The sequence below is a fragment of the Anarrhichthys ocellatus genome, unplaced genomic scaffold (genome assembly GCF_004355925.1).
Source record: "Anarrhichthys ocellatus isolate YVR2014 unplaced genomic scaffold, GSC_Weel_1.0 scaffold69, whole genome shotgun sequence".
In the NCBI taxonomy this organism is placed as follows: domain Eukaryota; kingdom Metazoa; phylum Chordata; class Actinopteri; order Perciformes; family Anarhichadidae; genus Anarrhichthys; species Anarrhichthys ocellatus.
Window position 1 is genome coordinate 834 of NW_022280099.1, and position 14,383 is coordinate 15,216.

General features: G+C 42.2%; 1 protein-coding gene across 5 annotated transcripts in view; it reads left to right on the forward strand.

Moving 5' to 3' along the window:
* Nucleotides 1-1,775: 1,775 nt before the first annotated feature.
* The window catches only part of klc1a (kinesin light chain 1a), a 32,532-nt gene continuing 19,924 nt past the window's right edge, over nt 1,776-14,383 (forward strand). For 2 of the 5 annotated variants that reach the window (XM_031873153.1, XM_031873154.1), the window contains exons 1-6: nt 1,776-3,130; nt 4,387-4,617; nt 4,952-5,030; nt 8,457-8,685; nt 9,781-9,868; nt 12,472-12,573. In XM_031873153.1, coding sequence (XP_031729013.1) covers nt 2,864-3,130; nt 4,387-4,617; nt 4,952-5,030; nt 8,457-8,685; nt 9,781-9,868; nt 12,472-12,573 — 996 coding nt within the window. In that variant the 5' untranslated portion in view covers nt 1,776-2,863. The remainder of the gene's footprint in view (nt 3,131-4,386; nt 4,618-4,951; nt 5,031-8,456; nt 8,686-9,780; nt 9,869-12,471; nt 12,574-14,383) is intronic. The other 3 variants (XM_031873156.1, XM_031873157.1, XM_031873158.1) reach the window with 3 other exon arrangements.

Consider the following 14,383-nt stretch of genomic DNA (forward strand, 5'->3'; position numbering starts at 1 on the left):
CCCCCCCCCACTCCCACCACCAGCCTCCCAATAGACTAACATCTCTGCCATAACCTGCTCACATGAAGAGCTGCAGGGTCCCCCGGGCGCTCCGCTTCAAGCCAGATATTTGCATTTCAAAAGTTAACATCTTTCTTCCCTGTGGTGCTGTGTGCTCTGAGACTCATCTGATGCCCAAAATAAAAGGCTTGTGCTGTCACTTTCACTTCTGTATTACTCTGCCTGCAGTGGTAGTTGTCTCGTTCTTTGCAGTTTTGGGTGTTTCCAGTGGTTTAAAGTCGACCTTGCTCTGTGTTGTTGAAGAATTAAACGGGGTTTATAACCAGGCTCAATGCATGGCCCTTTGAAAGGATCCGGTGTGACAAGTATTCTAACTTTTATTTTGATACTTGCATCTTTAAATATAGCAGCGACAGACTTTTAGCTGAATGGATGTGATGGAAACACTAGTGTTAACTGACATTATGTGCATTTTCCTAATTACTTGTTGGATTACTGTCCACAGGTACGTTATTATGCTGAAGCAGCCCGTCTGTTCTCTGCAACACCTGTAGAAACTCCAAACGATGGTTGGTTACCTGCTTACATGGAAACATGTCAGTGTTTGGGTGGTTGCTAGTGAAATTTCCACTCAGACAGGTATGACTAGTTGTATCTCATCTCATGTGGAATTACTGTAAACTATTTTATAGTATAAGTATTGTAAATTCAATTAATCGTTCTTCAAGCTAAAATGGAAAACACACCTGTGTTCCAGCTTCTTCACTTTGAGGATTTGATGGTTTATTTGGCTGCAATGTTCACTTCTTTCTGAGGTTTTATTGACCGTATGACGGGTCAATTAATTGAGAAAAACAACCAGCAGGTTAATCTATAATGAGAATAGTTGTTTTTCTTCTGTTTGTAGGTGTTGATGGGAATATAATTATTCAAGTGTCATTTGGATCTGATGTTGATTTTGACAAACAAAGTGAAACATAAGCACCAACAACAGGATAAATACAAATACTATCAGTTTGCCTACAGTATTAGGAAATCCTTTTTCAAATGTGGTTGAGTACAAGTTTGAAGTTAATGTGATCTTTTCAAAATGTCTTCTGGTACCACAGCAGCTTTTATACTGAGGTGGGCCGGCTGGTCCAACTCACTGTGTCGTTGCAGCATTAAGGATAAGACTGCTGAGTGAGTCACACTGGAGAGTTGTTTCACTTCTGTGTTCTTCATGGAGCCGTGAAGTAGAAACATAACTTCAGTCAGTGTTTCTGTAATTATTCTGTCTCTGTGTGTGTGTGTGTGTGTGTGTGTGTGTGAATACAAAGCAAAGAAAGTCAGGATTGAGTGGGAAGGAGTCAACGTGAGAGGAACCGATATTAACGTGCAGTGTTTTTGGCTCATATTTGCATAATAATATCTGTTTTACCTGCCACTCCTGTCAGTCTGCCTCATTGATCACCAAGACGGATTCAGGATCTGATTATGTGCTATGACCGCATTATGGCAGCACGAAGACGCTGATTGTTATTGGAGATATTGTAATCATGAATATGGAGGTTTAGGGTTGGTTCTACTTTACTGTGCAGTGATTTCTAACTACAAGCTGACTGTAAACACGTCATTACATTACAGTCATTTAGCAGACGCTTTTATCCAAAGCGACTTACAATTCAGAGTCTATCACACCGTAGGCACAACTACGGGAGCAATTTTGGGGTTAAGTGTCTTGCTGAAGGACACATCGACATGAGACTAGCAGAGCCGGAGCCGCGGATTGAACCGCCGACCCTCTGATTGAAAGACGGCCCTGCTATCCACTTAGCCACAGTCGCCCCCCGTCAAAATTTTTCAAAAATTGTGTCATATTTGAGTAGGTTTTTGGTTGGTGATTAAAAATGACTAGATACGTGGAAAGCTAATAGACACTGACTAAAACACTGTAACACTGTGGTGGTTACCAAACAAAAGACTCCTGGTAGCTATTGCACCCATCATTTATTTAAGTTCTGCACTTGTTCCCTGCAGAGCTTTCCTCACCGCATATCTGTTGTTATCTGTAAACCACACGCAGCCCACAAGCCTCACATCTGGATTCAAACCGTCAGCAGGCAGCAGCAGGTTTATCGTCTGGTTCACGTTCAACCTTTCATCGCAGCCGCACTAAAGTCACTCTTTTTCACAAAGCATCTTAAGTGACGACGCCTCGTTTCAAACAGGATTGTCACTAATGCGACATTACATTTCACCTTTTGTTTGTGCAGCTTTTCTCTGCTGCGGTCAGTGCCTTGCTCAAAGGCAAAGCACGAACGTTTCTTCTTCCTTCTCTCGACCTCCACTACCTGGACTCTTAAAACCAGGAGCTGTCCAGTGGGCCTGGGCGGTTGGTTCAGGTGTAACCTTTTGGTTTAAGACGGTATTGATTTAAAGGCAGATGCATCGGGCTGTGTGGTTGCCACAAAGAACAGAAAAGGTCAGGCGGATGCAACTCTGAATGAAACATCTGAACGTTCCGTGTTTCATTACGTGCTCATTAATGATTTAGTCGATATGCTGCACGTCGTGTGGTGGTCCTGTCTCTGACGTTTTTTGCAGCAGTAAACATTAATCCTGATTAAACCTTTTGTTGCCTTTAATGTAATTCATTTTTCAAGCATAGAAGTTATGTGACTTCTTTAGAGGAGATTAGCTCTTCTGCATTAGAGCCTGATGTTTGTACTTTTATGAGATCCTTCCGGTCACATTGATACAGACTTTATTTCAGTGTTAAATCAGAATCAGCTTTATTGGCTGTGTATGCGTAGGCTCATTAAAATGGATGAATACATCACGTTGACTTTAACTCTCCTGTCCCTGTTGTTCCATCTGCAGGATGCGTGAGGACATGTCCACCATGGTGTGCATGAAGGAGGAGGAGGACCCTGGGGAGAAGCTGTCCCAGGACGAGATCATCTCCCGGACCAAGCAGGTGATCCAGGGGCTGGACGCCCTGAAGCAGGAGCACCACTCCATCCTGGAGGGCCTGCTGGGCACGCTGCGCTGCCTGAAGCAGGACGAGGAGGGCGTCCTGGTGGAGGAGAAGTCCCACATGATCCGCAAGTCTCTGGAGATGCTGGAGCTCGGGCTGAGCGAGGCACAGGTACCGTCAGTCCTCGGTGAATCATCACCAGCTGAAATATAAAATAAGATAATCCTTTGTTAGTCCCACAGTGGGGACATTTACAGGATTACAGCAGCAAAGTGGACAGTGCAAACGAGCCGACTACTAACATCGCCATTCTTTACATTCCTTTTTTTAAATATATAAGAAATACAGAAATGGCATTTCTTGTTGTTTTTTTCTTTGCCTGTCAGCAGCACCACACGTGATGAGCTAAAAGGACAAACTACAGACTGTACGTCACTTAATTATTGTTCATAGATTTGTTAGAATGGAGGCATATCTGAGACAGACTTCACAAAGGCTTCAAAAGATGCTGCTGACTGACCTTAAGTTGACTCTTTCTGAAGTGATACACATAACAGACTAAGAACACAAAGCATATGCACTCCAAAGACTAAGTTCCTCTTCTAAAGGTGCACGGTTGGATATCCCAAATCATCCTGAGGGAGAAATGAAGAGAGAAGATTTTATAGCTAAGAAATAAAACTTTTTTTTTTTTTTTTTAAATGCAGATTTTCTTTTCGAGAAAGTTTCTCTGTCGTTACTCAGCTGGTAAACACCGGCCTATGAGTCACTGATGAGTCACTGCTGATGCTTTAGCCCCTCATCTCCATCTCCCAGCATGCCTTGCCTATTAAATATACAATACACTGCACCATGCTGACTCTAATACCCACCTTCAGCTCTTTAGGCAGCTCGCAGTTATTGTAAGTAGAGTGTGATTCATATTTTTCTGCATAATTATCCTATTCTCTCTATGCCTCAAACACTTTGTCTAAGTATACTCCTCCCAGTACCTCACACCATCTGCTGTTAGGTGGATGCTTTTACCCAAAGTGCCTCAAAGTAACACCAGTGTTTAGTTCTGTTTTTAAACCCTAATGTACACACGATGCTGCCTCTGAATCTGCCACTGGTTCACCTTAGAATTCAAATGTTTAGGAATATAGCCCCTTATGTATCAATGACTGGTATTATGATATTTTAATATCTTCAGATAATTATCACACTAATAGAAGGATGTTGGTCTACAGCCCAGGATGACTGTAGCTACGAGTGTGAATATTGTTATGAGGTGGTTCTAAGTCAATTCATACGAATGAGATCATGTTCATGACTGCAGGGAAACATGGTGTACTTTATACCACCTTAAAGACAGACTCCTAAACATCCCAAATCCCAAAGCAACTGTGGTGTGTTAAGAAACCCCCCCTCCCCTCGTCTTTGTCCAGGTGATGATGGCGCTGTCGAGCCACCTGAGCTCGGTGGAGTCGGAGAAGCAGAAGCTTCGGGCTCAGGTGCGCCGGCTCTGCCAGGAGAACCAGTGGCTGAGGGACGAGCTGGCTGGGACGCAGCAGAAACTGCAGAAGAGCGAGCAGAGCGTCGCCCAGCTGGAGGAGGAGAAGAAGCACCTGGAGTTCATGAACCAGCTGAAGAAGTACGACGAGGACTTGTCCCCATCGGTGAGTCCCTGGGTCTTCTTCAGAGTGTGTTTGACGAGACGTCTTATCCTCCAAAACAAAGACACTCAGTAACAGAGTAGGGATTCACCGAGCTTCAGAGTTTCTATAAGTCAAACAGAAAGGTCTGAAGTTGTCCATTAGTGGTTCATTTGTTCTGCCTCGATCAATATTACAATTTCTGTAATATTGTAACACTTATGAAATTTGCTTGACTGGACCTATGCTACAGAAGGACTGCATGAGCAGATAAATAAGAATACTCTTTTATGAATTTAGTAAACATGGAGTCAGTTCGATCATTGTCCTCCTGCTCTCCCCTCACACCTCCTCTCAGGAGGAGAAGGACTCTGATTCCAGTAAAGAGACTCTGGACGACCTCTTCCCAGATGACCAGGACGACCAACCTCCAGGCAGTAAGTGTCCCTCCTCTTCTTTCTACTCTGGGGGGGGGGGGGGGATTCATAATCAGTCCTGGACCCAGATATGAAATGTAGTTCCTGTCCTCAGGGCGTAGATGTGATTGAGATAGTTTCCTAAAATGTGTTATGCAATAGTTGAATGACATAGTTAACTTCAGCTTCTAGAACATTAATACTTTGCAGTGGAAGGTTGTGACTAATGATGTGCAGGTTTCTCCCTGATGGTTGCAGGAATTTTGAAAATGTCACTCCTTTTAAAAATTGATTTGTCCTCTGAAAACAAATCTTTGCACCAGTGACAATTGAAATATACCGAAGTCTAATCGGTGGATGTCCCCAGTGTCAGAATATATACATCACCTAATATATGTTGGTGCATTTCTCCTGCCATACGTAAGAAGCCTCATGGGTCTTTCTCTCTTCATCTCTGTCTGCTTTAACCTTCCCGGCCTCTCTCTTGCTCTCTCTCTCCTGCTCTCTCTTGGTCTCTCTCTCGCTCTCTCTCTTACTCTTTGCTCCTACTCTTCATGTCCACCCCTTGCCTCAGTGTTTGATGGGCTGCTCTTTCAGTCGCTCAGCAGCCCAGACAGTGAAGCTGTGTTGGCTGTAAAGGCCCATTAGTCAGGACCTAGTTTAGCCTGGAGGGAGGCCAAATGGGGTGAAAAACTCCCAACCAGTGTGGTGTTATAAACAGTGTTCTATGGTTCCAGGGTTTCTGCAGCGAGTTCTTTTTGTGTCGCTGTAGTCAGGTGAGATAATGTTTGGCAAAAGACCATAGTAGTGTTGCTGTGAGCTTTGGCTTTAAATATAAATTAAATGCTTAAACATTTGGTACTATAATACCATATTAAACCAACCTGTTCCTCAACGACAGTTAAATCCAACACCTCAACCAGAAGAGCTACAGCACTTATTTTGCTGATGTAATGTACCGTAGCTTTGAGGACGTTTGGGGAACTAAACAGTTGTGTCCTTTTTAAGAGGCAGAAAGATCCAAAAACAATAATGTTCGTGACATATTTGCAGCTCATTTGAAGTCTGATGCTCTTCTTTAACTGAAGAAATAACTTTTCACGTTTCTCTCTGCATTGAACAGTTTGTTCTCTGAGTTTCTGCTCTCAAAGAGGAACCATCTTTTCTACTGTTGCCAACCAGAATGTGTCGGGTGGTAATTTCCCACTCGCGCAGTGTTTTTTGGTGGGTGTAATTTTAGGTTTTGATCCAGACTTCCCTGTGTTTTGGCCTAAATTCTGACTGTAGAGCAGGTTGTAGAGCAGAGAGAGCGGAGCAGGTTGGTTTCGGGATACTGTGTCAAATTAGAGGGCCTCCATTCGTTTGATGTTTTTAGGTGGAAAACTGGCTTCCTGATGCTGATTTTCAGTGTTTTCCCAGCAGCACAGACTGGGTGTGAATTATAAATAGAGACACACTTAATAGAATGTAGCTGTACGTTTGGTTGGGAAAGTGGGGGAGCATGAGATTGACTTTCTACATCATAAGATGTCAATACTGCACAATGAATTAAAAATCAAATGAGGTTTCTCCTCTGGGTTATTGAGATAGTAGCGTGTATATAAAGGTATATACTGTATATGTCAGATTTATTTAATGTTGGGAATCATTCACAGCAACTTGCAAATAAGTTATAAGTCAGGTTTGAGATCAACACAATTTATTTTTTTAGTAATTATGCACCCACGCCCATTGACACAAACATGTCTCATTGTTGCTCACACCCACACGTCAGTGCTTACAGTAAATACAATCGAGCTACATTTGATGACGGTGTACACAAACACTCGGAGGGCTAAAGAATAAGAAACAGATGGGTGGAAGCCTGGAGGGGGAGAGAAGCACGAGGTTTATTGGTTCCATGTTTCCAAAAATCTCTCTTCCTCCTTCATGGCATCAAATAAAAGTGGGAACATAAATCACATGTGCAGATGAGCAGAGCTTAAAGTACGGTGTGTTTTTGAATAAATGGAGGTGTGTGATGGATGAGAGAGGACAGTAAGACTGTGTGTGTGTGTGTGTGTGTGTGTGAGAGATGCTGGAGTAGATTAGATGTCTTTCCTGTCTGAAGGGCTTTTGGGGTTTTGGTGAATTGCCGTCAGCAGGAAAGAGATAATGGTGATGACAGCCCTGCCTTTATTTAAATTGGCCTACGGCTTAAAAATATTTACATTATCCGTCATTTGGTTAACTCGGTGAGCTACTGAAAAACACCTCCATTCAACCTCCAGGATGTTTAAGAGAGAGCTTCACTTTTAGTCCCTACAACAGTTTAAAGAAAAAAAGATGCATTCTACACTTCCCATGATGCAACTTGATGGCTTTTTATCCTTAAAGTATTCCCTAAGACTGGTAAACTGGCCTTGATGTGTAAAAACTGGTTGAGTTCGGGGCTTTAAGATGCCGACCGTGAACCACAATGTACCAGGTGTATGTCTACCGATAATAATCTGAAAATATCTTTAGATTTTGGTCAAAACAAGCGATGTGAAGACATCATATTGGGCTTCAGGAGACTGATGATAGTTTTTACCCCAGAATTAGAATCTGAATCAGGTTTATTGTAAGTAGATTTTCACATGCAAGGAATTGGCCTCGATATTTTGGTACAATAAAAAACAGTAAGATAAAGTGTCTCTCCTTCAGAGTAAATAGAGTGCTACATGCTTTTTAATAAGGAACTCAATCGGGTGTTTTCATCACACACATATACATTCTCACACACACACACATACACACACTTCTACACAGACAGACGGGCAGACGTTCCTCATCCTGTCCTCCTGACCTCGTAAACCCACAGAAAGCAGCACATTTGCTGTGCGCTGTAGCAGAATGAGGTCATTGGTTATGTGTGAATAATCTTGTTTGCAGGCCATATGTTAGTAGCCTGTTTGTTTGTTGTGGTTTCAGCTTTGACTTATTTATAGGAACTCAAGTAAATAATATCTTCACAGGAATGTTAAAATGAACCAACAACGTTTGAGTTGATTCATATTCAAACACTCAGTCATTTTAAGCACAAAATGCCAAAGATTACTTCTTTCCAACTTCTCAGTCATGAGAATTTTAAGTTTTTCTTTGTCTTGTGTGATAGAAAATGTAATATCTTTGGGTTTTCGACTGTTAGTCGAAAAAGTAGAGTATTAAAGTCGTCTTCTTGGAAGACGACTGGATTTATAGAACATAGATTAATTGATTGTTGGAGAAAATAATCAGTGGACCAAAACTATTGGCATTTTAGTTATAAAATGTATTATTAGTGAACACAATACTGACTTTATCTGTAATTACAGTTTGAAAAGATAAACCCTGTCTAAAGCATCAAATATATATTCGTGACTGAAAAGGTAAAAAACGGAGGTGTGTGTGTCCTGTGCATCTAATCTTTCCTCCATGTGTCTCCAGTCCAGCCGACTCACGGCAGCGCTGCGGCAGCGGCGGCCCAGCAGGGGGGCTACGAGATCCCGGCCCGCCTGAGGACCCTCCACAACCTGGTGATCCAGTACGCCTCCCAGGGCAGGTACGAGGTGGCGGTGCCCCTCTGCAAACAGGCCCTGGAAGACCTGGAGAAGACCTCTGGACACGACCACCCGGACGTGGCCACCATGCTCAATATCCTCGCCCTTGTTTACAGGTGGGTCTATCAGGTATTTCCTCTGGGCTCTGAGCTGTTAGTTGTTGTTCCCTAAATAGTGTTTTAGACATCAAGGAGGCAGTTCCGGGAGTTTACCAGCTACAAAAGGACTTTATGGCCGACTGTTTCACCTTCCTCTTTCAGTCGTTTAAGAGTGTCATTTTAACCTAAATCAAAAGTTAATAAATTTAATCAGATTTGTTGGCATATTTAATATATTTTTTATATAAATTAAGATCTAGATCGGATTTTTCTTTCTCTGTCCACTTCCTATGAAGATGATGATAATATTAAACAACTGCAGTCAGTGCTGGGACTAATATACAGTTTCTCTTCTGTTTCCTTCATCACACTGTTGGCACCATGAAAACACAAGTCTTTACTAGCTTGTAAATCCTTAAAGTCCTGGGCCACGCTGACTCCTTTACAAGCCTTCTCAGGACTTCAGAATAGAGTTGAAGCCTGTGAATGCTGGGACAGCGTTTTAGTAGTTATCAGTTAAAGGAATTGTTTTAACCTTTTTGCTCTTATAGCACAATTTCTTTTGGGGGGGGAAATGGCTTTTTTGCAGAGAGAAAGCTGTGATAACGGTTCCAGCATGTAGTCTGTTTGTCCCCCTCACAACTCACGTTGGGTAACAACCATCAAATCATTGTGTGACAGGCCTCTGTAGGACCTCCCAAATAATAGTTAGATGCCTTTCTAGGTCAGAAGTGGAACACAGCAAACATAGCAGACACAACCAGAGATTTACAGTACAGTAATAGAGCTGGGGGAAGTGTTAAGAAGAAAAGAACAAAAGCGTGACACACTAGATGGTTCGACCCGTGTTTGTTACTCCCACAAATCTTATCCAGTGAATAGTCGGTGCCGTGAATAGTCAGGAATGAGAGACTGGGTCGACTTGTTGTCTGCAGACTGTTGCATTGACTGTGGGAACTGCTGCAAAGCTGTTTGGACCATGTCACCTGAAAATAATGGACTGTTGGTGGAAACTGTTAGCTTAGTTTTATGTTTCTTTTCTTTGTGTGCTTGTCCGTCCATCTGTGTCTGCTGTGTTTCTGTCTGACTCTGTTTTGCTTCTGTCTGTTTCAGGGATCAGAACAAATACAAGGAGGCAGCCAACCTGCTGAACGACGCCCTGGCCATCAGGGAGAAGACTCTCGGCAGGGACCATCCAGCTGTGAGTACATCTGTCTAACTTATTCAGCTGTGCCATGTTTTTTCTGCACAGTACCTTTGTGACATTGCTTCAATCAGATGTATCTGAATATTAGAGATGTATCTTGTATCTCACGTTAACATAATGGGTTGTCGGGCAGATAGTAATATTTGAGCAACTTCTCCCATCTGAACAACATTAAACGGATTATTTAACGTTTATTTTTTAAAGTTTATTCTTTTGCTGGGAGTTGGATGAGAAGATTTTTACCACTCTTAAGTTTGTATAGTAAATATGAAGCTACAGCGATTAGGTGGTTAGCATAGCTTAGCATTAAGACTAGAAACAGCTAGCCTTACTCTATCAAAGGTCACAAAATCTGGCGCTTCTAAAGATCACTAATTAACATAATATTCCTCATTTATTTAATTCAAACAAACCAAAGCTTAAAAATGATAAATTGTGGTGCAATGAGAGTTTATGTGCAGCTGCTTGTCTGCTGATTATGTTAATTTTGGCTAGGGCCAGGCTAGCCGTTTCCCCCCTGTTTTTATGCTAAGCTGTTGGCGGTAGCTTCATATTTACAGTGCAGACACAAGGGTGGTATTGATCCTCTCAGCTCACTCTCGGCAAGAAAGCCAATAAGTGTATTTCACTAAAAGTCAAACAAGAGCTCTACCAATGGATTCCTGGCTGTAGTACAATAAACACTTTAACCTGCAGTTAATACATTTAAAGGAAACAAGCATTCTTTATCTCTACTCTTTGATCTAGACCTATTTTTAGCTGCTGCAGTGTCCCGGTTTCCCCCTCAGGCGAACAATAACATGTGACCCTGCTCCCCTTCAGGTAACACATATAACAACACTGACAGCCGTAATAACAGCGCAGCCAAAGTCATGCTTGAGTTACAGTTTTGAGGAGTTTATCATTATTAAAGAGCCTGTGAAGCTTCCAGGGAGTTTCAGAGTTGCTAAGTGGAACTCCTAAAGAAAAGTGTTTTATAAAAGTGTTATCTCTTCTAAATAACAGGAGCTTCAACTGGTTTATATGTATAAAAAGGTTGTGCTAATATACCAGCTGCTGAATTTGCTCTATATAAGAACATGAATTTTACTTCTTAGATACAAAAAGAAGAAGAATTTCTCAATTTTAGGATATTGTTTGTCAAGAACAAAACAACAACTTCTGAATTACTGATAAAATTGTAATGTTTTCCAGTGGAATACAGGAGTACATGTTGCCCTGAGGCCTCTTAGGAAATGTTGGCTGTGTTCAGGCCACATTTTACAGCTCTCCTAATTAAATTTCTCCAAACACATTGTGATGCATCTGTGACTGCAGTCCAGAACGATCACAGCGAACACGGTAGAGTTCATAAATAATTGACCCACTCCTGCTCTCAGATCCCATTAGCTTCTGTTTGTCGTGGTGACCGTAAACATACTGTGTTAACCCCAGCAGGCCTGTGTCTCCACTCTCTGGATCTCCATCACTCTCTGAGGTTAGCCCTCCATCCTCTCATCCTGCCACCAGGCCCTGATGGTTCTTCATATAAATAAATTATTTTTTTCAGTGATTTATAATAAAAAAAATCATAGTTTTATCAACAATATAAACTATTATCTCACCCGGATTCCTCTCACCATATTGTTTCTTCCTTCTACAGTATTTACGATCTTCTTAATCTTTCAACCTCTTCTTTTTGTGTTTCTTTTTGCCCTTTTTTGAATGTTGGCCATTATGCGTGTAGCAACACACGTCCATCCTGTTTACATAGGAGCTGATTAGGTGGTCTGTAGATTTGCCAGTTGGTCTGCAGGTAATCTCACCACAGTGCTGCTCCCATTAGCATTCTGCTATAGTACAAAAATGTATTACTTTTAACATTCACATCTTGAGCGTGTCAAGCCCAGGTTGCATTGTTGGTGTCCTTACAAAATAGTAAAGGGGGGGGGGGGGGGGGGGGGGGGCAGAATGGCGCTTGAAATACGCGACCAATGGCAGATTTATACCCACAGTCTACATCCAGTGAATCAGATCCGGTGACAGGTGAAGGTTGGACCTCGGCATGATAACTCTGGATATGTACCATGTCACCTCTCTGAAAAATGACCGTATATACACACGTACCCCTGTTATAGAGTCAAGGACCCCTGGTTAAGAAACCGTGAAGTAGTTCATAAGAACACTTAAAGATTGATCATCGTCTTTGTAGTCGAATCATTTGATTTGCAGTCGTTTGTCTTCTCCCTTTTATTTATCTCCCTCCTCTCTTCCTGTTACACTCCCTTCCCCTCCTCCAGTCACCTCTGCCCTCCCTCCTTCCTTCCTTTCCTCCCACTCTGCCCACGTGGCCACCAGAGCCTGTCTGAATCAGAGATCAGAAGTGACCTCGGTAGTCTCCCTCTTCCTGAGTGCACAAGATTCATCATACATCTGATTGGGATCAAATTACAGCCCACCATAATCACTTCCTGTTTCCGCTTCCTCCTCGATGATTACTCTCTCACCAGATCAATGGCACTTTGCTGGTGTGGCGGAATCTTGCGGTTGAAGACGATTTAGGCTCACCACCAAGAATGAATGAAATGAAGTAATGGATGTGTTTGTGTTCCTGTCAGGTCGCCGCCACCCTCAACAACCTGGCCGTCCTGTATGGGAAGAGAGGGAAGTACAAGGAGGCGGAGCCTCTGTGCAAGAGAGCGCTGGAGATCAGAGAAAAGGTAGGTCAAAGGTCATCAAACACCACGACTAAACAGATTCAGAAGCAGTTACACAAACGATAGGAAAGCATGACTAAGCAGCTGTTTTCTGCTTCTTTTCTTCTTCGCCAGACTTAAAGCTTTCACTTTCAAACTAAAGTTTACTTTCACTTCACTTTCAGACAAACTCTGTGTCCTAGAACAGTCGAACACTAAGCACTGAATATTTCACTCTCCATGAGTCACCGGCTTTACGCTAGAGTCCTTTTTAAACTTGCAGTCCATCCCTGAAATGCTCTGGAACATTTCCTGCATGGGGTGATGTGTGAATGGGAGCTGGGATCAATATTCAGCCAAATGTGTTCCCGCCAATGTCTCACCTCAAGACCTCGAAACATTTCCGGGAAAGTGCCGGTACGGCTGTGTTGGGAATGAAAGCTGTAAAATAGCCGGGACATACACGTCTAAGGGTTACTTCTGTCTGACGAAAGACGCTTTACCAATCACAGGACTACACTGTTACGGTTTAGTATTCACACCAATGAATATTAAATCCTGTACAAGAACATAAGCACTGAACAAAAAGTAATTTAGCTACTTCTGCAAAGCTATGATTGGACAATCGCTGTTTAGGTGACGGAGGTTTAAGACACAAAACAAAAGAAGAAATTACACTTCATAGAAATAAAAAACAAAAACCCTTAAATATGTGTACTCTGTTTTAAATGTGCATCATGGGTCAGCCTGTGTCTCTCCGGGGAGATCGTCATTATTTTGTCTGACCTCTAGTCTGGTGCTTACAAAGATGCCGCTCAGCAATCCTGAAGAACATCTGATCCACTTCTCTGTATCTGTCCTCAGCTCCTTCGCTCTCCTCTGAGAATGAGATGTCAGCTTTGGTTGAGCCTGAGCATCTTCATTTTTTTGTTCCGCTACTTAAACTCAGGAGATTACGCTCTCGCTTGAGCTGAAAGATTTTAGTTTTTCCTGCACAGGCGAGGTGGCTGCTGCAGAGTTGCTGAATAATAAGGATTCCTTTTTCCTGCATTTCTTCTTTTATTTATAGAAGCTCGGGAAAGCTCAGCTCCTCAGTGAGTTTGGTTGTCGGGGAGAAAAGAGGGATGGGGCTATAAACTGGTTTAGAAGCTTTTGACTCTTCAGGAGAAATTATTATTTCTTCCTGTTTTGTTTAATAAAAACTACATTGGCCGACTGTTAAAAGAAATTAATGAAATTATGAACCTGTTTTTAAACATTTACAGTATGTCTTCAGTAGGAACCAATGGGCAAAGTATTGAGGAACTAATGCTTGCTTGTTTAGCTCTTTTCAATAGATCTATTGACATTTGTAATTCTGCCGGCCTTATCCTTTAAATGAAACAACATAATGAAAACCCACAAGTCCACTGCATTGGAATTATTTTTGAACCTTTCATCAAACAGCCAAAGTTTTCTTTTCTGCTCAAATGTCCTTGAATAAGAAACTGAAGTCCTACCTGCTGCTAGCTGTGTCTTTGCACTGACGTCTTTATTGAAATATGTCTCAGAGGGATAGAAACGGATCTCAGGATTTCTCCAAAGAAAAATCCCCATATTCAGTAAATATTTGGATAAAACATGGATTCAGTCTGTGACCTGTAAGTAGAGGCCCTTCAGCATAAATTTAGAGGAAGCTAGTGTTTCTCAGAGCTTCCCAGACATCACCTCAGACTGCTGCACTTCTGGTATTTGAAGACACGGTATCTATCGATAAACACGTCAGTGACCTAGACCTCGTCGTCGCACGCGGCTTATGGCAATCCTTCTCCAGCTAATGTTTACAGGAAAGCTG